The following is a 23,417-nucleotide window of genomic DNA, read 5'->3' as shown; positions in this document are numbered from 1 at the left end:
TGTGTACATAACACTAATGCAGCTTGAATAAGTGTTGGCCAATTTGAATTGCTTCATCACATTACATGTTACTTGTTAGACGCTTTTATCTAAAGCGACTTACATACTCAATACTGTGGACAATCCCCACAGGAGCAATTTGGGGTGAAGTGTCTTCCCCAGGGACACAACGACATGCTGACTGCAGGGGGGTTTGAACCTATGATCCTCTGATTCGAACACCTGCGCACAACTCACTGTGCCAAACGCCGCCCATATGCTGCTGGGTAGCTTAACACATGTATTAACATAATATATCAGTGGATTTACATGTTGCCTTATTAATGTAAATCTGCAAATTAACTAGTGCCAAAAGTAATTTAGATGTGGAGTACAAAGTATAAAAATGGCCTCTGAAATTAAGTGGAGTAGACAAAATTAAAGTAACTTACAACAGAAAAATGAAGGTATGGTACTTCAAAATTGTACACAAAACTGGGGTAAATGTTCCTAGTAACAGTACTGAGGGAGTTTGTATCATTTTAAGTCCCAGATTTTTGATACTTCCCAGACTTTTCCCAGCATTTTTTAGACAACTGTTCATGAGAAGAAACAGATTTGCACAACTGATCTCTTTTTCTGTGTCTCTATCTTTCTTCTCTCCATCCCTTCATTTTCTTCCCCCTCCATTTTCTCTCCAGACGCTGCAGATGGGAATAAAGCATTTCTCCGGTCTGTTTGTGATGCTCTGTGTGGGCGTGGTCTTGTCTCTTGTGACCACAGTAGCAGAACACATTGTGTACAAGCTGGTGATCCCGAGGGTCAAGGAGCCACGCTTCAGATACTGGCTGCACACGAGCCAGGTACTGAACACACACACACATACACACATTTAGAACAAAGTGAAGCACCCTTTGGATCATTACTAAGTAAATAACCACTCCACAATCACCATGAGTCTGATTATTTAAGTGAGTGAGTGGAAGTAGCCGTAATAGAATGTCAATGTACTCCACTTTTCTACTTTTGCACACACACTGCATGTCATATGCCAATTAAACATCAGAATAATAGCTGATGTGTTTCTTGTTTTCCAGAGATTACACCGAGCCCTTAACTCCGTCTTCAACGATGACAAACTGCAGACTGTAACCAAGCCTGATAAGAGGTACTGTCCCCGCCATTGCAGGAATCAATACAATTTCATTTTTATCAAATAAATCCAGCAGACAAGTACATTACTCTAATATATTCATGCCTTATGTAATGTTTTTTTTAAATAATTTGATTTGAGGTCAATCATATTCCTAAGGGATTGAACTGAATATGAACCAAGCCCAGTTTCGATGCTATCTTTTATGACCCATTTAGTGCACTTTCTTTTGACTTGGGACAGGCGTGCCACTAGCTTAACACAGCTCTAAAATGTTAAGAATCCTATCAAGTAAAATGTTACATTTACATGTCTTCTAGTTGCTTTATAAAGACTCAAATGAAAATGCACACAGAAACCATTCCTTTCAATGAGCCATCATGCCTTCCTAAAGTTAATGTCACAATTGCACACTTATAGGTAAATAGTGGTGCAGCAATGTTGTAACAGGACAGCCAGAAAACCCGAAAACACTGACCAATCACAGCAAGCTGAATGTGTTATTAAGGGTCTTAAAGAGACAGGCACTAAAACAAAGCAATTCAGTCAGAGGGGTAATACAGGTATATTCCTACATACAGTTTGAGAAAAATAATGTGTTTTTTTTAACATTAAAGCATGGAAATATGTTCTAGTAGAAACCCAAAGTACAAATAGGGACCTGAAAATTAGCATAATATGTCCCCTTTAAGTAATGCTTTGTAATGAGTTCATCCATTACTGTTGGTAATTACAGTGGATAGCTCCAATGTTTCCAAAAATGCCATTAAACCACTGCAGAAGAGGACACAAAACGTGGTTAAAATTATAGAAACGTAGCAAATAACAGCATGACAAAATCACTAGAGTGATAGAGAAGTACCTGTGTATCGTATTGAAATCCCTTTCCATCCCGGTTTTTACTCAAATAAAAATTGCTTGATTACACAAACACACATGTTTTAGTGTGCATTTGTACTCATACAGAGTTTTATCAGGCCACTGCACCCTCAACCAAATGCAATTTATTTTCCCTCCATCTCACATCTTATAATACCATAACAGAACTGCAATACAAACAAGACAAAAAGAAGATTTAAGGAAGATGCAAGGCTAAAATCTAGGGTATCATTAAACACATCACATTACATATGTGCCCATAATCACTCAAAATAAAAAATAAAATGTCTAGCAGGAAGCCAATTTTCCAAACTTAGACAGCCCAATGGCCAAATTATCCGGCTGCGAATAAGTGACATCAATTAACATCCAAGTGGCAGTGAAGGGACCCGTTTAATCAGGAACTAAATAGAATGGTCAGTCTGTTGGAAGCTAATTATCAGTAAGGGAAATTGAGGAAATAATCTCATGCTGACGTAGCGGCGTATTGTTTGGCTGAGTGGGTGACAGAGAGAGATTTAGTAAATCATGAAAGCTCCTTTTGGGTCCGTTTCTTTTCAAACGTTGCAAATGGGTGCACTTTATTACGGTTTATGTAACTAATCTGGACCGTCATTTTGATATCAATACAGTGTCTGTCATAAGATGATCCCCTTTTATTCACATTTGGTCGCTTCTGCCATTGCCAAGTAGCGCTTTGCTATCCTACAGCAAGCAAAGTGGGACATGTATTACTCTTTTTATGGTCTCTAAGGGGAGATCAAAACAACCCTCAAGCTTTTGCCGGGCAAAAGAGTTCCATTTCATCTTCCTCTATTTAAATTCTGCTTTACACCTTTCCCTACTTAACACCATCGCTGAGGGGACACTCAGGTGGAGCACTCAAAGTGGGGATTAAATACACGTAATAATTATGGAGCCAAGGCTGTGTGAGGGATGCCGGTGGTAATGAGGATAGATTACCTACGGCTGCATGATTTAGCTCATTCAATCACGCTCTTCTGCCTCGTGCCTGCACGCTGTCTACAAGTCAGAAATTATTACCGTCATGTTGCCGGTGTCCCATAGAAACCTGGTGTGTCTGTTTTGCAAACATTGAACAGAAATAGGATAATCTCTCCATTCATATGATGATATTTAGTGATCTTAATAGCTCCAGCTTGAGGTCTGTTACCAGAAAAAACATGTGGTGCATAAACACCTGTTTTATCAGCATTATAACAAAGATCCACTCTTCAACCAAATGGTGCATTTGGGTAAAAATGTAATTGGTCGAAAAATACTTCTTAGGATAGGGCTTAACATATTTTATTCCTTAATGTTTCAACAAAGATGGCAGAGAAAAAAAGAGATTAGGGAAGTCTGAAAGAGTCCAATGTCAAATTAGGATTTTGTGATTTAGTACCAAACGCAGTGTTCAGGTCATGTAGATCCGACAAGGACCTTTTTTACTCACGCTAAGAAAATATCATATGTCACTATTAGTACATCAGTTACAATTCAACTCTTTGATGGAGGGATTACATGCGATAGGATCATTGCTTCCCCTGTTTATACTTCTTTAAAAGTACTATTAAATTAGCATTTTCTACATTGCTTTGAAACCTAGTTTTTAACCCAAATGTTTTTGAGTTATCGATCATTCCGTCCCATTCTCGTAAACGCAGGATGAAAGGAAAGCCTAGAGTCATTTTCAGAAATGTTGCACAAACATCACTTTGTTACTTGAGTTTGGTTTTGAAAGATCAGAGCTCAACATCACTTTGTCCTAACAAAACAAGTTTCTGGCCATAATGCGAGAATTCATACACTTATCATGACAGAATTTCACACAAAGGCCTAAGGATGAAATGATGGAGTAATGGCATTTTATATTCAAAAGGTCAACTGCACTGTGACTTCAAAATGGTCTGCAGAAACCTTTTTAATAAGCCGGGAATAGAAGGGGAGAATGTGACTTTATTCTACATTCAGATGGATACTGAATTGGTGAAACTAATCGTGGGTGCCTGCTCTGAAATTGAGGGGATTGTACTTTATATATCTTCTTTGCTGCAGGGGTTGAGATGTGTGTAAAACCTCCACTTTTTGGAATGTGCAGCTTGCTTGCAGTGACATTCATAGAGTACAGTCATGGCTACAACTTTGAGTTGTTGTTAGTGTTCCTTATTGCCTTTATAATTAAAAAATATCTCACATCTTCAATCCTTTTTTAATATTGGTCTCCATTTTGCGCAACAGTCCAGCTGTGTTTCATTCATTGTTTAGAATATCTAAAGTATGCAATGTCTAGTTAACACTTTGTATTGAGCTTTTAATGACTCACCTATGAGTGTACATACAATTCCCTCAAGAGTTCAATTTCAGGGCAACGAGAGGGACTCTGCAGAGTTGAAATAATTGGGCCGGCTTTGTTCTCTCCTGTCTCTCCTGCTGTGTTAGCACACCATCACAATTATTTGAAAGGCATCAGAAAAGAAAAGATAAGTATAACAGTTTACTTCAAGAACACAAAATTCTACATTGTTTTCACCCTGCGCAAGGCGGTCAAGAGGTCATTTACAGCTGTATGACCTTCTTGTTAGGATTAAATATCTTGCTCAAGGTCACTCCAGCAGGGGACTTGTCTAATGTGTCCTGCTTGTTGAAGGACTCCCTATTCACTGAGCTACAAGCTGACGCACATCTGTACTGACAGATGGGTGGGGAAAAAGAAATCAGTGGTGAAGTATTTAGTTCCTAGAGAACTGCTGCAGGGAAACACGAGCTGTGATTCTCATAAGTCGCACTGATGAACAGGAGACATAATAGTATTTGGAAGTAGCCTTGGATTCTGTATTGGTGTCTGTTGATCTACAGTAGGTTGCGACATTATTTGTGAAACCACTGCTGATGGAGAAAAATCCATATTTATGAAATTGTAAACGAAGAACTGGAGATAATTGAATGCGAGGAATCTGGTGAAGTTGCAAAGTGGATGTAGGCGGGAGCAGATATCTCTGAAAATGATGTGGACGATAGTGCAAACTGTATATTCTTTTTGTATTTTGTAAGGAAAGACTTGAGAATATTTGCAGTTCTCCAGCAGATGTGAAAGCAACATGATATCCCGGTAAATGATAAGGTAGAACTATGCTGACTTGCAGCTGTGTATAGGCGCTCTGGCATCTTCACATACATAATGTAAAACCAAGGACCCTGTTTGTTTCCGACTGAGAAAAGTAGACGCCCTCTGATGTGAGTGAGAGGAACACTATAATGAGCTTTACGTTTAAAAACTTATTTTCCCCACCATCTAGGTGAATAATGATGTAAAAGACATGAAAACACTGCAGAAAGAAATAACGATTTGTATTTCAGCGTGCTTTTCATCTTTTAAACACTTTGCAAGTTGCACGGCACTTTCTGACCTTGACATCATTATTTCTTCTGGGAATCTCTAACAGGGAACAAAGAAAGAGTCTGTGTTTTCATAGTATATTATATAGTCAGTCAAAATCATCACGTCCATTCACATAATGAAAGTTGAACACGCTCCTATTCCATATGGGAGTGAGGCAAGGACTCCTACAGTAAATGCTAAATAAATCAACTCAGAGGCTGGGTGAATAAGAATGATCTATATTTGCATCACGTTTTGAGAACAGCGACAAAGTGCTTTCAATATGAATGATAAAAAGACAAAAGCTTATCAATCAATAGAAGTCAAAACAAGCCATGCAAAGGTATAAGAGGTCGGGATGAGGTATTTCATGATAAAAGCATGACGGAGTGTCTCTAAAGGTGACTTCCAAGCAGTTATCTTAAAGTCTGACGTGTCCACTCTCATTGAGAACTAATAGCACAAAAGCTAACTGAAAAAACAACTGTTTCTGTCTAAACGTTTGAACGCCAACAAGGGACCTGCTGTTTTATTTCATGCCATCAAGTTCATACACTTACACCCTCACGTAATGCTTCTTAAGAATCTGAAATTGGGGTGATTATCTTGAGACTCTAGGCTAAAGCAATTTGATAAGTTGTACCTCATTGCAAAAGGATTCTCTCTTTCTTTGCAGCCGTGATGTAAGCACAGGTTTGCCTTCTTGTCAAAAGTTGCAAACATCATTTTTAAGATAAGGTTCTTTTCATGTTCCTCTTCTCTGGCGCCTCATCATTCAGGTGTCTTTTGATGTCAAAGAGTATCTCATTAGATTCTTCTTGTCGCTTTTTTATCGCTATGGAAAGCTCCTTTGATTCAGAGAGTTGAGGGGAGTCTTTTTCTGCGTCTCTCAAAATGAAATCAAGGTTATTTCTCACCTTCATACCTGCTTCAATGGATATTAAAAAAAAGTCAGAACTACCTTATATATGACTGCAGGAAAAAATATGTGTGTTGCTTTATGTAATAATTTGGGAGATCCAGAGGCTTTAAAATGTTTCTGTTCATATTGTACAATCAGTGTACCATTTAAACCCAATAGTAATCTACCATTTTTCTCAAAAAGCAACGTTTGAATGAGAACTCAGGATGTTGAACTTACTCACCACTTACCAGCCAAAACACCCCATAATGTTATTTTAATAAAGCACTAGTCTGCAAGAAATACCATACAGTTCATTATGTTTAAGTCTGACTGTGTCTGAATGTAAAATGGGGTTTTCTCTGGAGCTACTGAGATACGGTAGGTCTAACTATGCTAGACTTAATGTGCTAACCAACAGATACATATTTCAATTATAACTATATATTTGGAATCAAGTATCTGGATAAAGACTGAGGCTGCCTCCAGGAAAAACATTTCCATGGTTTTGAGAAGCAAGGACACTCTCTGGTATTTTCACTAAACTCAACACCAGCCTTCTGTTACATCCAATCATGTATTGCAGATGTCACTTTATTTCTGCTTTCTTCCTATCAAGTTCTGATGCTGTGTAGAAGAAATAAAATAGAAGCTTTGGGCAAAAGTTGAAAGTGACTCGATGTGACAGGAGTTTCTTATGGTCAGTGCAATCAAAGGTATTGATGTGACCAAGGACGACAATGTCAGGCTTTTTTTTTTAAGTTTGTGTAACTTCTAAGCTCCTATCTATTTTATTTTACACATACACTTTCTTTGTAAATAAAACCTAGTTATGCAGGGTGATTGAGTTGAAAAGACGGCTAGGCAAGGGCTGTTAAATGGAAAATGATGGATCAATCTGTTGGTCCATTCCTACCTTGCACGAGCACGAAGAGAAAACATGACAGTTTGAGGGAATTTGCAAGCGGGAATACAACATTATATTATTGATATTGTGACTGACACCTCACTCCTCCAACTCACGATGCTGCTGCTGGTGCTCATTAGGGTTAAAGATGAGGGTAGACCTCCAGGATGGATGGGAGAGGTCGGCCGGGGTCAGTGTGAGTCCAGGAGGATATTAATTGGACATGAATTCGTCCAGTAAGCCTTGTCATTCAAGGTCTACTTATTTGATCTTGAAAACCAACATGTTTTGGGGGGATATTCATCATTGCTATTCATCAATGCTTGTGACATTATTAAGACTTAATACAGGCTTCAGTTCATGCATGACTGCTCAGCATTACAATCATCAGTTTCACAATGTTTATTGGAAGCCATTATAGTTGAGCTAGACAAATTATATTTTCTGGCCAAAATATTGGTAATGTGATCATTAGAGATGTCCCGATCCGATCACGTGATCGGGGATCGGAGCCGATCACATGATTTTCAAAAAATCGGGGATCGTGATTTTTTTTTTTTTCTTTTTTTTATAAAATATTTTTATTATTTTATTTAATGTTACAAAACAAAAATGACCATGTTCACGTCTTAAAGTCATCCTGAGGCCTTAGTTTTGGTTTAAAATTACACAACATCATGTATGTGTTGCTTCTTTTGGGCTTGTTTTCATAGACCTGGTTGCTTATTTCTCTCAAATCTGGCAACAGAGTGGGCGCAGTGTCTAATAGTAGCAGTAAGCTAACAAGAGGCTACGTTCAGCTGGTGCCTCGGGAGTCGGGACAGAGAAAATGTCAGGAGTTTGGAAGTATTATAAAATTGAAAGCGAAGGCAGTGTAACAGCCAGATGCAATGTTTGCAAGGCGGAGGTTCCGCGTGGTGGAAAGAACAGAGCTACGTTCAACACGACCAATCTAATACGCCACCTGAGAAACAAACACCAACAACAACACGACGAGTACACAGCGGCCACTCAGGTAACGGCACTGAAACAACCGACACTTTCAGAGACTTTTAAAAGGAAAGAGAAACTGCCCCAGAACAGTGAAAAGGCCAAAAAAATAACAGCCAAGATAGCTGAATTCATCGCGTTGGATGACCAGCCGTTATCTGTTACCTTTTTTTTCTCTTAATGCATTGCATAAAGATCGGATCGGGAAAAATCGGTATCGGCAGATTGTCAAAATCAAATGATCGGAATCGGATCGGGAGCAAAAAAAGGTGATCGGGACATCCCTAATGATCATTAGGGCAAGCTAGTCTGAGCACAATAAATGAAGATGTGCAGCTTAATGTCATTATGGGGTCAATCAAATGATTGGACGACAAAATCCCCACAAAATCTACTATCATATATTATAATAAGGGGAGAATCAATCATGTAACCTATTCAGACGATATTTGCCAGAAAAGCATAGACTTTTAAAACAAGTTTAAGAGGCTAAAGCTAGCTGCTCCATGAGGCTACAGTAATGCTTTGAGTTAAATGCTAACATCACCTGATATTTCTTTATGTATCCGTCCTATCTCCAGGTGCAATGAGGGAAACAACCAGTCAGCATGTTGGAATCCTTCAGAGTCGTCCCACTGCAACAGGCGTAGGGTCCTTCCTCAAGAGATGCAGAATGACCTGGAACGCCCAACCTCCCAGGAGCTCCCTGGACCACCACCCCCATCCCCTCAGTCTCATCCACATACTTTCCCCCTACTGAAGAAGCACCTACCCATAGTGACCAACACTAACGGTCGCTCTGACCTGCTGGGGCGGGGGTTGGGCCAAGGACTTGGGCCAGGGCAGGGTGGCTCCGGGCAGGGGACGACCTCGGGCCCATGCCGGGCTCTGGGTGTGGGCGACTGCGGCCCCGGGCTGGGTGTGGGCAGGAAGCCGCTGGTTCAGGAGCTGTCAGAACTTGAGGGTCAAATCCTCGTTATCAAGCAGCAGCTGCAGACAGCAATGAGAAGGAAGCGAGAGCTAGAACAGTACCAATCAGATAACCAGCAAGCAAACCAGACTTCACACAGTCAGCCCACTACTCACCAGTCTAACCAGTTTGCTCAGTACACCCAGCCCCACCAGCAGACTAACCAACACACAAACACACTACCCGAGTTCTGAAAATGTTCTCCTTTGTTCTGCCTAGACAAATGTGATGAGACATGGGACAAGTTTCCTAAAAGGTTATGGAAAAGGATCCTTTTATGAGTTTTGGAGATGGAACCTTAACCTTCTGGAAGTTGAATCAGGAGTTCCCCTGATTGCCCAACTGAAACGTTCTCCAGGGACCCTGCTCTGTCACTCCAGTGGAACATTCCCTGACTTCTGGAACGTGTGATTCACTAATACGACAGCCATTGGACAAAGGTGAACCAGGGACCAAATCTGTCCTCACTAGCGTGTTGCTGTCACTGAAAAGCTGGCCAAAGTTTCCTCTTCGTTACCCTCGCATTCCCCATTTTTTGTACACCTCACTGATCCCTTCATTTTTTTCCTTTGACTTCCATTCCTAATGCCCTCTACTTCGTCCTTCTCATCCCTTTCCTCTAAGCCTTGTCTCTTCAAGGGTAAGAGATCTGCTTGCAATGACGATAAGCTTGATCACAGATATGAAGACCGGTATTTAAGCTTAATGGGCTAATTCACCTGAGTCTTATGCTGAGACTTATTGAGAGTGTAAATGACCTGAAGTTGAACCTATACAGTTAAATCGTTATGGCCTTGCGCTGAAACCTTGTACCTTTGAGGAGGAAAGAAAAGAAATACAATTGCTGGTGATTGATGTATCGGTTGATTTGATTGACGACCTAATGATTCTTGCTTATGACAATGCAGCTTAGGTCATTTCTTTCTCGTGCCACTTTTTGAGGGTCGTTGGGGCATTTGCTCAGAACAAGGAATCAAAATTCACAAAGAAACGTCATTATTCATCAAGAACATCTGGATGGCATCTTGTTTTGTGGATCACTATGTATGTTGTCCTGCACTTCACTGATGCACTTCTAGTTTTTAAAAGAAAGCTGCACCTGTGAGTCATCATTTAACTTGTCAGATTTTGATTTGTGGTCTGGATGGTTTTTGTCTTCAAAGGTTTCAGTGTTATAAACACAGGATGGGAAAAAGTATTACAATCTGTTGTAATAAATCCAAGAGTCTTTTCAATCAGGGATCCAAAAACAGGACATTTTTACCCACCATCTTGAAATCATACCGGTGCTCTCGCAATCTCTACCATTAGAACCACCAGAACTACTATTTTGTTTTTGGTGAAATCACAATGTTGATTAGTGAAAGTAACATAAACATGGACCACTGGTCAAACTCTGACATCTTATTTGAATATGATGATCACTCATAACCGAACACGATGAAACAGTCTCACTGAATTTTCTTGCATCTTTTCAGTTTGAGTTTGTGTGTGTCCAATTATTAAAAAACATACCTCTCTTCTTTGCACTTAATTGAATTGAAGCATTTTCTTTTTCTTATGTCATTACGTGTCAAAATACAACTTAAAGAAGATCAAAGAAAGCAGAGTGTAGGAGGATAGTGAGGCTTTTAGCCTTGTGCATACTTTAGTTAAATTAGTTTTGACTTATCTTTGCTTCCATAACCTTGGAACTGGTAAGAATCTTCTCCTTTCAGTTCTCTTAAAACCTGATTTCAAAAGAAAATTATATTCTTTTTTTTACTGACTTGAGGGATGTGCTTTCACGCAGAGGTAAATAGTTTTCAGCTCATTACATCCAGGGTACACCAGTCAAACAGTGCATTAAGGATTTTCTTACTGGAATATATTACATTTTTAAAGTTGGCCATTGAGATTCAACTGCAGTAACTAATTCCTTCAGATTTAAATAGATCCCAATATATTTTTTAAAAACACCCTGAAGCTACAAAAAAAACCCAGTGAGAGTTTATTTTTTCCTGCATTGACATGATATTTGGTTGATGCACTATTCTTCATTCATATTGCTAGGGGACAACCATTTGGGCAGGAAAGCGTACTCAGAAGAGCCAAGGATGACATTTTATAAACACACGGCATGGTCAAATTCTGCCAAACACACACACACACACAAACAAACACACACAAAATCCCTATCTATTTAGCCAGTGTGTCTGCAGGGTAAGCGCAGGCTGTCACAGCTGAAATGAATACCTGACAGAGCAAAAGAGCAAGTGCACTGGCTGAGCCGTCAACTCTCTTTGTGTTTGTGTGTTTGCCTTGCTTGGCGGTGACATAAACATCACAGCACGAGTAACAGGATGAATCAACAGAAAATAAGATCACGGTTTTAGCGTATCTATGCTCATTCTAGCATGTGTGGTTGGACAGTAGGGTTGTATGAAGAGGAAATGCCTACCTCATTGAATATACAACTCAACACACGACAGAAAAATGGGTCATATTGACTTTTTGGGGGTCTGCCTGAACATATGTTTGCTAATCCATTTCTTCTCATTTGTTCTCAGAGGCAATAACAGGAGGTAATCAGGCTTTCTGTTCACATTACACGCATTAGCATTTGTTAATACACAAAATAAATGTCAGTTTGGTTTTTTTGTTCAAAGATAACCCTGAAGGTGTTCTGGTCCTCCCAGAAACTTTCATTATCATCGCATCATGCTTGAGTACATATTTGAAGAACATTTAAAGGTCTCCTATTATACTCTTTTTCATCAATATATTATAGGTCTCTGAAGTGTTTGGTTCAAAATACCAAATAGATCATGCATTGTAGCATCCCATAATCCCCTCTGTTTCAGCCCTGTTTCAAAAGTGCTGATTCTCGGACTTTTACTTTAGATGAAAATAAGGAGCCATTCCCCACGCCCCTCTGTGAGATATTTGGTTAAAAAGAACACAATAGCCGCTTTCACACCAAGTACTTTGCCGTACTTAGTTCCCAGCACTTAGTTCCCCCATGGAACTAAGAGCCGATCGCGTTCACACCGGAATAAGTTCCCTGAGGGAAGATTGCGCAAATGAAGCCGCTGACGTCACTTCTTCTTCTTCTGCTTTGGGTTTACTGGCAGGCCGCAAACAACTTACTTCACGGTGTATACTGCCACCCGAAGTCCCCGGCTGGAAGTTGGGGACTGGCTTCAGTAGAAGCTGCTGGGACTCCCAGCAGCTTCTACTGAAGCCTTCCGAGTAAATCGCCAGAACGCCGACACCTCCTCATCTCCACCGCTCCCATGTTTTCTTTTGTGTTGCCATAAGTTAGTCTCTCTCCGTTGGTGCGCGGGGCTAATGCTAATGCTAATAATGCTAATGCCAGCAAATACAATGGCGGCTTCAAAAAACTTTTCAGAGTTTTACGGGGCATGGTTTGCAATTCGCCCAGCCAATCAGAAATTGGTACTTTTTTCTCACCAGGATAGTCCCACCTCTCTAGCAGGCACTACAAATTGGGGTATAAGTAAGTGCTCTTTTTGGTATGAACGCAAAATTCCAGGCACTAACGGAACTAAACGGGAAAAGTATGGGTAAAAGTACTCCGGTGTGAAAGCGCCTATTGGTGCTCTTGGAGGAGATTCAGGTGATAAGGTGGTGGGGGGGGGGGGGGGGGGGGGGGGGGGGGGGGGGGGGGGGGGGGGGGGGATGGGGGGTTACCTTGGTTGGTTATTGGCTAATGGTTACACAAGCCAAAAAAATAGGCATGACATCATAAAGTGGCCAAAATCTGATCAGCTCATTTTCAGACAGGTTTTTAAATAAATGGATCAGGACAAAAAGTGTGCGAATCTTTTTTCCTGAAACTTTCAGAATCTCTTTACAAAGAGGGGACACAAAAAAGTGGATTTTGCAATAGGTGACCTTTAAAGGAAGGTATTTTTTCCACTGAACCGAGCCCTTAGGAAACATCTATCGCTCAACTGTGTACTTCCAACTGCACCCTATAAATGTACCATCCTGCAAATATTCCCTCTGTGTACCATTTATTCTATCGAAACAATTCGACTTTACTCCCATTCACTTCTATTGAAACCATTGATGGCTTTACTCCAATTCAATTGAATTAACCCACGACCGTCAACCGTTGAGCAATTGACCCTGAACCCTGTGTATCAGTGTTTTTGTGTGTGTCATCCCTAAGTATAGTACAATATTACTACGAAAACCAGAAACTTGTTACAGATTCAAGACAATTTTGTTCAGCAAAATGTGATAGTATGTTAATGTTAACACACCTTTAGGCTGTTGATGTAGATGACACATGGTTTGAGGTTAGGTTGGATTTGTATTCAGCAGAATAATTATGGTTGGGCTGTCTGCGCACACAACTCAGGGCACACAAAATGGAGGTAAAGGAAATAAGTATCTAATACATATTCAAACAAACACAAGGGCAGACATGATTTCCATGTCCTGCTCTCTGCCCTATTCATTTTGTATTTCAGTTTGAAATTAAAATTGGAGAGGACTGAAGCTGTTGTTTATAACCCACTATCAGCCGTGTCCTCGCCCACAATGTTTTATAGGATAAACAAAGTTACCACTTTCCTTCCAGCACACAAAATGAATAAAGACACAAGAGAACACATTGTTGCTACTGACTATTTAATTTGTGGACAAACCAAGAAAAAAAAAAATATATGTTGCATTTCAAATGAAACGCTTTTTTTGTTCTGAAAGTAAAAAGACATTGATAATCACAATGATAATGAGCATAATTGAAATCATGAATATCTATAAAACATCTTGACTTCTCTCGTCATGCTGGGCGTATCTTCCAATGGGAAATGGAGTCACAACATTGCATCACAATCCACTGGTGGGTTGGGGGGTGGGGGGGGGGGGGGGTGGCGGGGTGCCTCGAGGAGGAAAAGTGAAGCAGGAGTCATTAGCCTGGTTTCCATTAAAAGGGCTAGCCGGGCCTCGAGTAAATCACTCTGATTTACTCCAAAGAGCACTTCTGTCTCTTTTCCTTTTTTCATGTATTTTACAAGGATGTATTTCACTGGGATTTGAGTTTAAAGTTATTCATACAGTCATACCAGAGACGTCTTCAGTTAGATCTGGCACAGGCTAGCCCCACTGGACCTCTTCATAGAAAGAAAATCTTATCAACATCACAGTGAATCAGGAAATTGGGGTGAAACGCACTCATAATGAGCATTTCAACCAATCATATATCATTGTGGCTGATGGCATGACACTTTAAGTGCCAAACCCCATTTACTGACTCTAAGGATGTCGCTGACTCTTCCTTGTCGCTTCCTCCAACAGGGAGAGGTAACGCTCCCCATAACACCTAAACTGATACCAAAACATATCCAGGTTTACACAGCAGGCAAACAGGTCCAAATGGATCATAATAATCATACAGATTGACAAAAATCTTTACAAAATATGACCTGACACGGTCAGTTAATGTACAGAGAGAGATAATAAAAAGAAGGATTCTGTCTTTTTTTCCTGTACAAATGACAAACATCACAGAACAACAACATCAATATTTTTTTCCATAGCACATTTTTTCAGACTGAGGGGGAATAGATGTGGCGATCGACGAGGCAAGTCACCTGACAGGATGTGATGTAAAACAGAGTGAGTTAGCCAACAGGAAGTGCGCAGGTTTAACACCGTCAGGATAGGCTACAGCACTCGCTCATACAAAATGTACAAAACACCGTCCTCTAACTACAAACAGCACACCTTGGAGGGAAAAAAACGTCTGATGTTTCAAATAGTTTCAATATCTGGAACAAAAATCTGTGCTTAAGTTTGCTTTGTGATATTTTTGATGCAATGGATGTGCCTTGGCAGGTAGAATTGAGCATAGCCCAACTTAATAAGAACCATTAGAAACATGGTGCATTTAGTCCCTCAGGTGATTTAAACAGATATATCAGCAGTGTTTTTTTATTAAGCATTCGGAGCCACGTGGCATGCGTCCTCGTCATTGTGTCTGGAAGTGCTGTGGAGACGCAAACGTGACCCGGTGCTGCCCCCTTAGTCATGTGACCTCCGTCATCGATGCTGAGTGGTTCTAAAAACGGACGTGGAAGAATGGAGGAATGGAGAAAAAGAATAGGGATTGACAGAGATGAGAAGGAAAAGAAAAGAGGAAAGGAGAAGGAAACGGTGAGGAAATAAGGAGAAAGAGGGAAATCATTGTCCAACAGTATCAGGAGTGCTCTGTGTGTCTTTCTGTGCATTTGGAATGGAGGCAGGGGTGTAGTGCAAAATGTCATGCTTGTATTTTCTTCTCAACATGTGTCACTGCTTTGTATGGAAAGAAAGTAAGAAAGAAGGAAAGAAAGTAAGAAAGAAGGAAAGAAAGAAAAAAGACAGAAAGATAGAAAGAAAGAAAAAACACATGGTGACTAAAAACCCCTCTTTAGCCGATTGAAAGTACATTACAGCAAATTAGAGAATGGCAAATTACAGTAGACTAATTTCCAAAGTTTTTTGTTTTGTTTTAAGCTTAAGTCTCGAGGGAGCTTTGCCAATTAATTGGGAAAGATAATGTGCATCATGGTGATAAAGTTTCTCGGAAATCCAGGTTAAGTGTTTTAAGGTACCTGTGCGCTGAGAGTCTCCAGAGGGCTCTCTACACGGGGGAAAGTCATCAGAGGCAGGCCACGGTAGTCTTCAGTTTTCTGTTTAGCCGCTGCACTGTGGACGCCTTTGAAGTTGTTCACAACACATATACCCTGTAAGGTATGAAGATAGTTCAACGTGAATAGCAAGGTAAGCTCACAAAAACACAGGTTTTAAATGTGGGAGTTTGATAAGTGAGAACTTTGTCAATGATTCAATACATTTCATCTCAAATATCAATGTAATATCATAATGTGTACCCAGGCTAGTTTGGTCAAATAAATCGTTGATGTCCATTCCATTCAAACTCAGAAACATAACTTGCTGGTGGCGTGAGAGGAAAAGTCAGGGGATCACTAAGGTCCGTCGGCTTCATTGAATTAGGAACATGAATGTCTGTACACAAATTCTCTAGAATGCATGGACATAGTTCAGTCAAGACAAAAGAGGTGGTCTGACATTGCCGTACCTGCTGCTAGCATTTCTTAAACTGCATGCTGTCCAACATTCTTACCAGCCTCTATAAGGAAATACAAGTGTGTGTGTATATACACCGGGCCCCTAATTAACATTTGTACTTCCTGTTATCAGTGTAATTCAACAGATAATACAGTGTTGCCATGAGACATCTGAATTAGACATGAGAGTCATACCATTGTTAAAAGGCAATGTCTCTTAGCATTAACAAATTAAATAATATCATCTTGATTACCTTTAATCAGAAGGGCCTGCCAGCTCTAGTGTCAGAATTAGGTTCCAAAAAGAATGAATTGAAAGCATTCATGAGTTGTTTTTTTTAAATTATGTGAACATGTCTTTTAGATGTAAAAGTTAACGCTGTAATAAAAAAGTTTAAAAGCTGTGTAAAAACTCAATGGAACATTGTATGAGTCTACAAAATGCAGCCATCCTTGGACAGCGACGCTCTGGGTTGTTGGCCTTTGTGGCATGGCACTACGCCCAGCAGGCACAGTGAACTGCCTTGTTTCTTCATTCATGTGTCATAGAATTCTTATAACTTACAGTTACTTGAGAGTTCTATGTCAGGTTCTTCTACCAGTACAGACATCACCAAGGTTACTATATTTCTGTACTCCTCCATGGACTGTTTAATCAAAGAAAGCAGCCTGAGGGGGAATCCCCCTCTCCCCAGGCCAACCATGCCCTCGGGCCGTGGCGAAGGAGAAAATGTAGCGGGGGGATTCAGCGCTAAAGGATGCTGAAGCTGTCTTCGTTCGTCACAGTTCATGGACAGTGCTTCTCTACTGAACCCAGACAAAATAAATGAATGACAACAGCTGGGCAAGAATCTAAGGAGATACTCAAGCATTACTGTTCCATCAAAAAAAAAACATTGATTCTTTCCTAAATGTCTGTCACAGGGAATCTAAGCAAACTGACTACCTGTTGTTTCCACAAAACTGTTTTCATCTTCCCTTGAACAAAACCTTTTAAGCTACAACCAATCTTCTCTTCAAATGCCCAACATGTTGGTTTCCCCCTGTCTTGTTTTACTTGGCTGAAACGCATCCCTGAAGACCAAGGACGACTGCTTTCTATCCATTTTTGTACTCTGCCATCCATGCTAAGACAATCTGGGCCAAGCTGCCATCTTTTGTCTCTTGTGAGCAAAATGTCATGTGGTTGTTGTTGTTGAATGTTGGAAAATCTCTTACCAAAGGATCTAATTATACCAAGGAAACTAGGTCCGGATTGATCTAATTCATTACCTACTGTATGTGTCTGGTTTTCAGATACGCATAGTGGACTCTCGTTCTATGTTCTTACATGAAATATCCATTACTTTTTATGGCAATTTTACATACCTTTTAATGGCTTGAATTTAAGGGTTTAGTTTGTAAGACATTTCAAATTCCAAAGGGCTTTGCTTTTAGCAGACATGGCAGGCAGTCAGCATATACCCATGAGTTGTCTTGGATCAAGTGGACACCTCTGTTTCCAACATTATTCTGAAGCTCCAGAAGCAGCAGCTTAACATTGATCCCTCAATCTCCTTGCAGGACAATGTTCTTGTAACACAAGGCAGCTGCTGTTTGAAGAGTCCATTTAGATCTCCTCACTGTCAGTACTGAACCACAGGGATTTGAGCTATATCTGCTTTCTTCTCTCTTTGTACTAATTAATTTTCCTCAAGATGGCAGTCCGTCATATCGCCTCAGTGTTCAGATGACAAGACCTTGATGAGCTTCATCAGAACCATTGGGGTCAGTGTGAAGTCAAAAGGCGGGCCTCTTCATTTGATTATAAGCTGGAAATGAACAGGTTCAAAACTGCTGAGGTGACGGTTGACTATCTCATCTCCGTCATTCCCTGGAGACAACTAACTCAATGTATGTCAATTTTTATGGATGAATCATTAAAAGAAAATATCCTTCATTAAAGAGCGGAGCCCTATGGCTCCTCCTCTTCAAGGTCCAAGGACTAGCTGCTTCAAGATGAACCAAGGCACATTGCTGGCTCTTAGCTGCCTTTGAAGGCGACAACACAACATTAACTAGTATGGTTTTCATTTTTCATTGTAACGCTCACCCTTGAAAAACCCCACAGAATTTCAACCACTCCTAGCCATCCCGTAGAGCTGTCTTGAATACTCACTACTTTGATTATTCCTAACCCTTATTCTACCACACATTTGGTTCACTAATCCTTTTTCACTACAAAGGTAATTGTTAACCCTAACCCTAACCCCAACCGTAAGTATTGGCAAAATGTTCAAAAAGATACAGCGATGTACAAGCAGGTCTAACAAGACATATGCAAATCATTGTCTTCTTGCTCAAGGTGCTAAGTAAGGCCAGTAGTAGTTCTCGCATATCACATAGGAAAGCCGAAGGATGTTATATATGACATGCTCATGAATTTTCATCCATAGATATGACTCTATCGGTGGCAATGTTGGTCTCTCAGTTTCTTGGCTAACCATTTTTTTTTCCATACTGAAATGCCTACAAATATTGATTGCATTCAAATTTGGTACCAACATTAAGGGTCTCCAGAGGATAGCGTATTGACTTCAGTGTTTCCTGAACTTCCGGCTTTCAAAATTATTGTAGTCTTTATTGAAAGCCAAAAGCCCTCAAAACCAGGAAGAACAATATATAACTTGTTATGGTAATGGTTTCAATAGGACAGATCACTGTTTCCCTACATCGTGAACACACCCACTATTTCAAACTAGTGTTTACCTCAACTTTCTTCTCACTCTGCCTTTAAATACTCTTCCTCGTTGATCTCAGCAGAAATCCAGGTGCCACCTCAGCTTTTTTCTGACTTTCTCTCTTCTCTTCCTTCCCCCAAATCAGCCAGTGAATCCCTACCCTTTTCCCTCTATCCTTACTCACCTGCAACTGAACCTCCTTCAAGCTTGGTATAAAGCACCCTTCATCCTGTTTCTTATCTTAACTCTTTCTATCACCTGTTCACACACTTCTCTCTTAAATGTCTTATAAGTGTTCAGGAACTCATTATACACAAAAACTCCATTGACACATACACTATCTGGTATCTGCAAACACTTAAAAATGTCACTAAATATCACACAAATAATAATAATAATAATAATAATAATAATAATAATAATAATAATAATAATAATAATAATAATAATAATAATAATAATAATAATAATAATAATAATAATAATAATAATAATAAAAAAAAAATGCTTTGTTTAAGATTTTTAGGGACATTCATTTGCATTCAGACTGACTAGGACTGCAACCCTGAATTAATCATTTAATTACTTGTTTGGGACAGTTCCAAAAGGAGCTGAAAATTATAATTTGAAAATAAATTATGACCAGATTAGACCTCATAATAATCAAAGTCACTCTCCTTCTCCTTTAATCCCCTCTCCCCAAACCTTTCTCTCTCTTCCATCGTCCTCACCAGAAACAGAGCGACGGCTGATCCCAGTATAAATCCGGCACCACGTCCGAACAGTGGTTCCGGTACTCTGAGACTCGGTTGAGGGCCGGTGAGGAAGGCCGAACAGAGCGTGCCCAGACAGACACAGGCTTGGCCAAGCGGCTGGACTTGGTCTTGATGGTGCTGGTGATGTACATCTGGAAAAAAGGACAGAGGGCCAGATTTAATCAGACTTTGAAAAACAAAAAAATGTATTTATTATGACCCAAAGGTTTAACTAGAGCTTCTGTATCAGAGAGAATCTCCTGTTGAGCACCTGGAGTTATTCCCACAGGAATATAATCAAATATTTTTACTATTTCATGAGAGCACAAAGCCTGCATTGCAAAGCAAAACGGTTTGGAAAAGATGTCAAAACCTTACGTCATGTGAGTGAAATACCTCTTCAAAACAAAAAGGTTTTTTTTACAAGGAATAACAGAGGAACCTTCTAACTGAGAGTGAGAGGTGTGAGAAGACTTTCAGCATTTAAAAACAGACACTTAGTATTCCTACATGTTCTCACTTCTTGAATTTTAACCTCCTCCCACGCCAGATCGTGGAGTTCAAATCTGTTTTAATCAACAACCTGTCCTTGCATTCCTCTTGCTCCCGCTGATCTGCACTTCTGCTTTCGCATTTCATTTTCAGCAGCTGAGCCCCCGTGTCACCCCTATTTTAAACACAAGCTTATAAAAAAAAGAAATCCTTTTTTTACCTAAAGCCAATTTTCAAAAAATGCCTGAAGGTTTTATAAACCATTCCTCCACCCTTGCACAATAAGTATGAAGTTCCTCCTTTCCTATTCGTTCATCAAACATGGATGCTATGTACCACATGTGTATACCAACTTATGCAAAGTAATGTATGAAACTTTAATCAGTCCTGTTCAAAACGTTGTATTTAGTTCCGATTGTTTGGATGTTGTGTTTACTGTTCCGAAATGTGTTCACACCTAGATGTTAAATAATTACATTCTGTCCCGAATGACTAACTGTGGAGCAACAAGTACACTTGACATTGATTTTTAATTAACTGTGCTCCTGTTTTGAAGAAGAAAAAAAGTGTTTACACTATTATGTGGGACTAATTGAAATTACTAGAACAACTGCAAACCAAAAAAAAACATTGGTGCTGAGGAAAACCTTTGTTTTTGTATTGTATACTTAATTACATGTATGTCCTATTAAAATCCTAATTTGATTTTAACTTTACTTTATATTTACTCAATATACTTAGAATTGGCCTTGAAACAGCATATTAAAAGATACAACATTTAGTTAATCATTTGAATAGCTCTTAATTTGCAAAGTTAACTTTATTATCCTCTGAAGCAGTGGTTTTCAAAGTGTGAGGTGCGCCTCCCCAGGGGGGGCGCCAGAGAGCTCAGGGGAGGCGCAGCATGAGAAGAAAATATGAGAAACAGTGAAATCTAGCTAGTTAACTTCAGCTAATTTTATGCGAGCGGCAACATGGATCGATTTTTTGGGAAGTTACCTAAAGTGAGAGAGGAGACAGCGTCTGGCAGAAAACGGAGGAAGTATGACCACGATTATTTGAAGCTAGGATTTTCATGGACCGGTCCTGGCAGGGACGGACTGGCCATCTGTGTGTTCTGGAGAATCACAGAACGGCCGGTCGTCAGCGGGCCGTTGGCGGCCGGCTCGGTTCGCTGACGGCCGGCACCGCCCCTTTATTTTAATTGTAATAATACGTACTTGGATCAAAAGCAAGTACCGGTCAAGGCTGCAGCCAGAGGATGATCTGCGTTTATTCCTGTCTGCATTGCATCCCCGCATCATCATCCGCCTGTGCGCACTGTTAAGGAATAATTATTCTAGATATCTAACCTTTTGCTCTATGACGTTTTATGATCTACTCTGACGTCTGTTATCTCCTTTAAGGAAAGGCATTGGTGCCATATGTGTTGTTGTTGTTACCAGTTTGTGACCGGTCAACTCTCGGGCACAAATGGTAATTGTTGTGAGAACGCTGAGGCACTTCCTTATCGGTGTTTGTGGACTCTAAGGTGTGAAATCTTTGAGGCCATAAGTGTCGGACGCAAGTGATTCAGTGTTCCCAGCTGTTTAGTCTACTTCCTCAGATATGTTGATTACTCTCTGTGAACCAGTTAAAAGGTCTAACATAGAGAGAGGCTCTTCAGAATTGACATGGCAACTCTAGAGTGAAGTCAGAACCTCTGACTCTTTGACTTGTTTTGTGAATTCTCCGGCCGAAGCTCCTAATAAACCCATCAGTGTTTGACATCAAAGCTCCAGCTCTATCCCATGTCTCCTTCCTGAGTCGGTGACTCCCACTGCATTGCTACACAGAAGTTTCCCCCACACGCATCAAAGACGCAGGCTCATTGTTCCCACTAAAGTAGGGGTGAGTGTAATAAGGAGGCAGAGTTGACGTTCAGTGTGTTGCCGGGAGCATATAAGGATGTATCCACGATGTTGAAAATGTTAAAAATTGTTTTTTTTAAAACGTTTAAAACATAAAGATAAAAAGGTTTAAAAAAGTTGTTGTTTAATGTTTTAAGGAGGTGATGCTACTCAGCCAATCAAATCGGTGCAGTCAGTGAGTCAGCACGATAGATTCAAGTCATTTCAAATGGCGTGCTCAAAAAAGAGAAAGGTAGACAGCGAAAACAGAGCATTTAATGACATGTTCTCTCACTGGACCTCTTTGAAATGCAATTGAATGCCCCTGCATTATAGCAACAACAACAATAATAATAATAATAATAATAATAGCAATAATATTTGGGAGGGGGGGTCGCGGCTGTTCTTATGTTCTCTGAGGGGAGGCTCACCTTCACACACTTTGAAAACCCCTGCTCTAAAGGAAAACTGTTCTCAACTTAAAACGTAATTAAAGTCAAATGGTCTTTCATGTATTTTGTATCTACTTGTGTCAAAGCAATATACAACAAATGTAAGAAAACATGTGAGTTCTTCTGATGTCTAAAAATGGAAGGAATATGGTGAGAAGACGACACCTTAGCATATGGTACACAATATACGATGGTACACGTTAAACTTCATTAAAGTGTCTACTGTGCCCTTTGTCTCACCGTCAGGTAAACAGCAGAGTAAACACTCAGCGAAGCGTCCTTGGATGGGAACGACCGGCGAGCGCTTTCCACAACAACGGGGTTCCCGGTGCAGATGTTGCCGTTGATGATGAACTGGTGATTAAAACGACACTCTGTGCCGGTGTAGTTGGGCTTGCAGACGGACAGGAAGTAGGGCGAGAGACCTCCCGTCACCACCTGGCCCGCGTTGACGAAGATGTCCGTGGCAAACAGACCGAATGCGAACACACCTGGGGCACAAAGACACACAATGAGGAATTATAGCCCATTAAAACCATTAAGGACATTAAGACATCACGGAAAAAACTTTAAAAGCTTTGGTGCTATCACCTTATATACCCGGGGTTAAATTGGCCTGTGACCATGTGGCTTCCAGCGCTGGCACTTAAGCTCCCAACTGTCATTAGGCAGAGTTAAACCCCAGAATATCTAATGTTAAAATTATTCCAAGAAAAACGGTGGAACTTCAAATGCAAATTGTATCGATTTTGCATTCATCATGAAATCTTGGTTCAAAGTTAATAGGGAAAGGAAAAAAAGAGTGGACAATAGGCAGAGAAAGAAACATAAAAATCGCCTCTTATATGAATGATTGCACTGAC

General features: G+C 40.2%; 2 protein-coding genes across 2 annotated transcripts in view; one reads left to right on the top strand and one right to left on the bottom strand.

Moving 5' to 3' along the window:
- grin3a (glutamate receptor, ionotropic, N-methyl-D-aspartate 3A) overlaps positions 1-10,024 on the top strand; it is a 41,109-nt gene extending 31,085 nt beyond the window's left edge. Inside the window, exons 8-10 of the mRNA XM_034125951.1 lie at positions 681-842; positions 1,077-1,147; positions 8,773-10,024. Coding sequence (XP_033981842.1) covers positions 681-842; positions 1,077-1,147; positions 8,773-9,355 — 816 coding nt within the window. The 3' untranslated portion in view covers positions 9,356-10,024. The remainder of the gene's footprint in view (positions 1-680; positions 843-1,076; positions 1,148-8,772) is intronic.
- A 3,773-nt stretch (positions 10,025-13,797) lies between these two features.
- Positions 13,798-23,045, bottom strand: LOC117478958 (phospholipid phosphatase-related protein type 1-like; the record flags this gene model as incomplete). The annotated part of the gene is given in 7 exon segments (XM_034125932.1): positions 13,798-15,234; positions 15,770-15,901; positions 19,698-19,738; positions 19,741-19,780; positions 19,782-19,819; positions 19,822-19,873; positions 22,795-23,045. Coding segments are annotated over 7 exon segments (587 nt in total), but the record flags the coding sequence as incomplete, so codon positions are not given.
- Positions 23,046-23,417: the final 372 nt, after the last annotated feature.

Source organism: Trematomus bernacchii, unplaced genomic scaffold (genome assembly GCF_902827165.1).
Source record: "Trematomus bernacchii unplaced genomic scaffold, fTreBer1.1, whole genome shotgun sequence".
NCBI classification, from domain to species: domain Eukaryota; kingdom Metazoa; phylum Chordata; class Actinopteri; order Perciformes; family Nototheniidae; genus Trematomus; species Trematomus bernacchii.
Note: the sequence above shows the minus strand (reverse complement) of the source record. Positions and strands in the feature narration are given on the sequence as shown.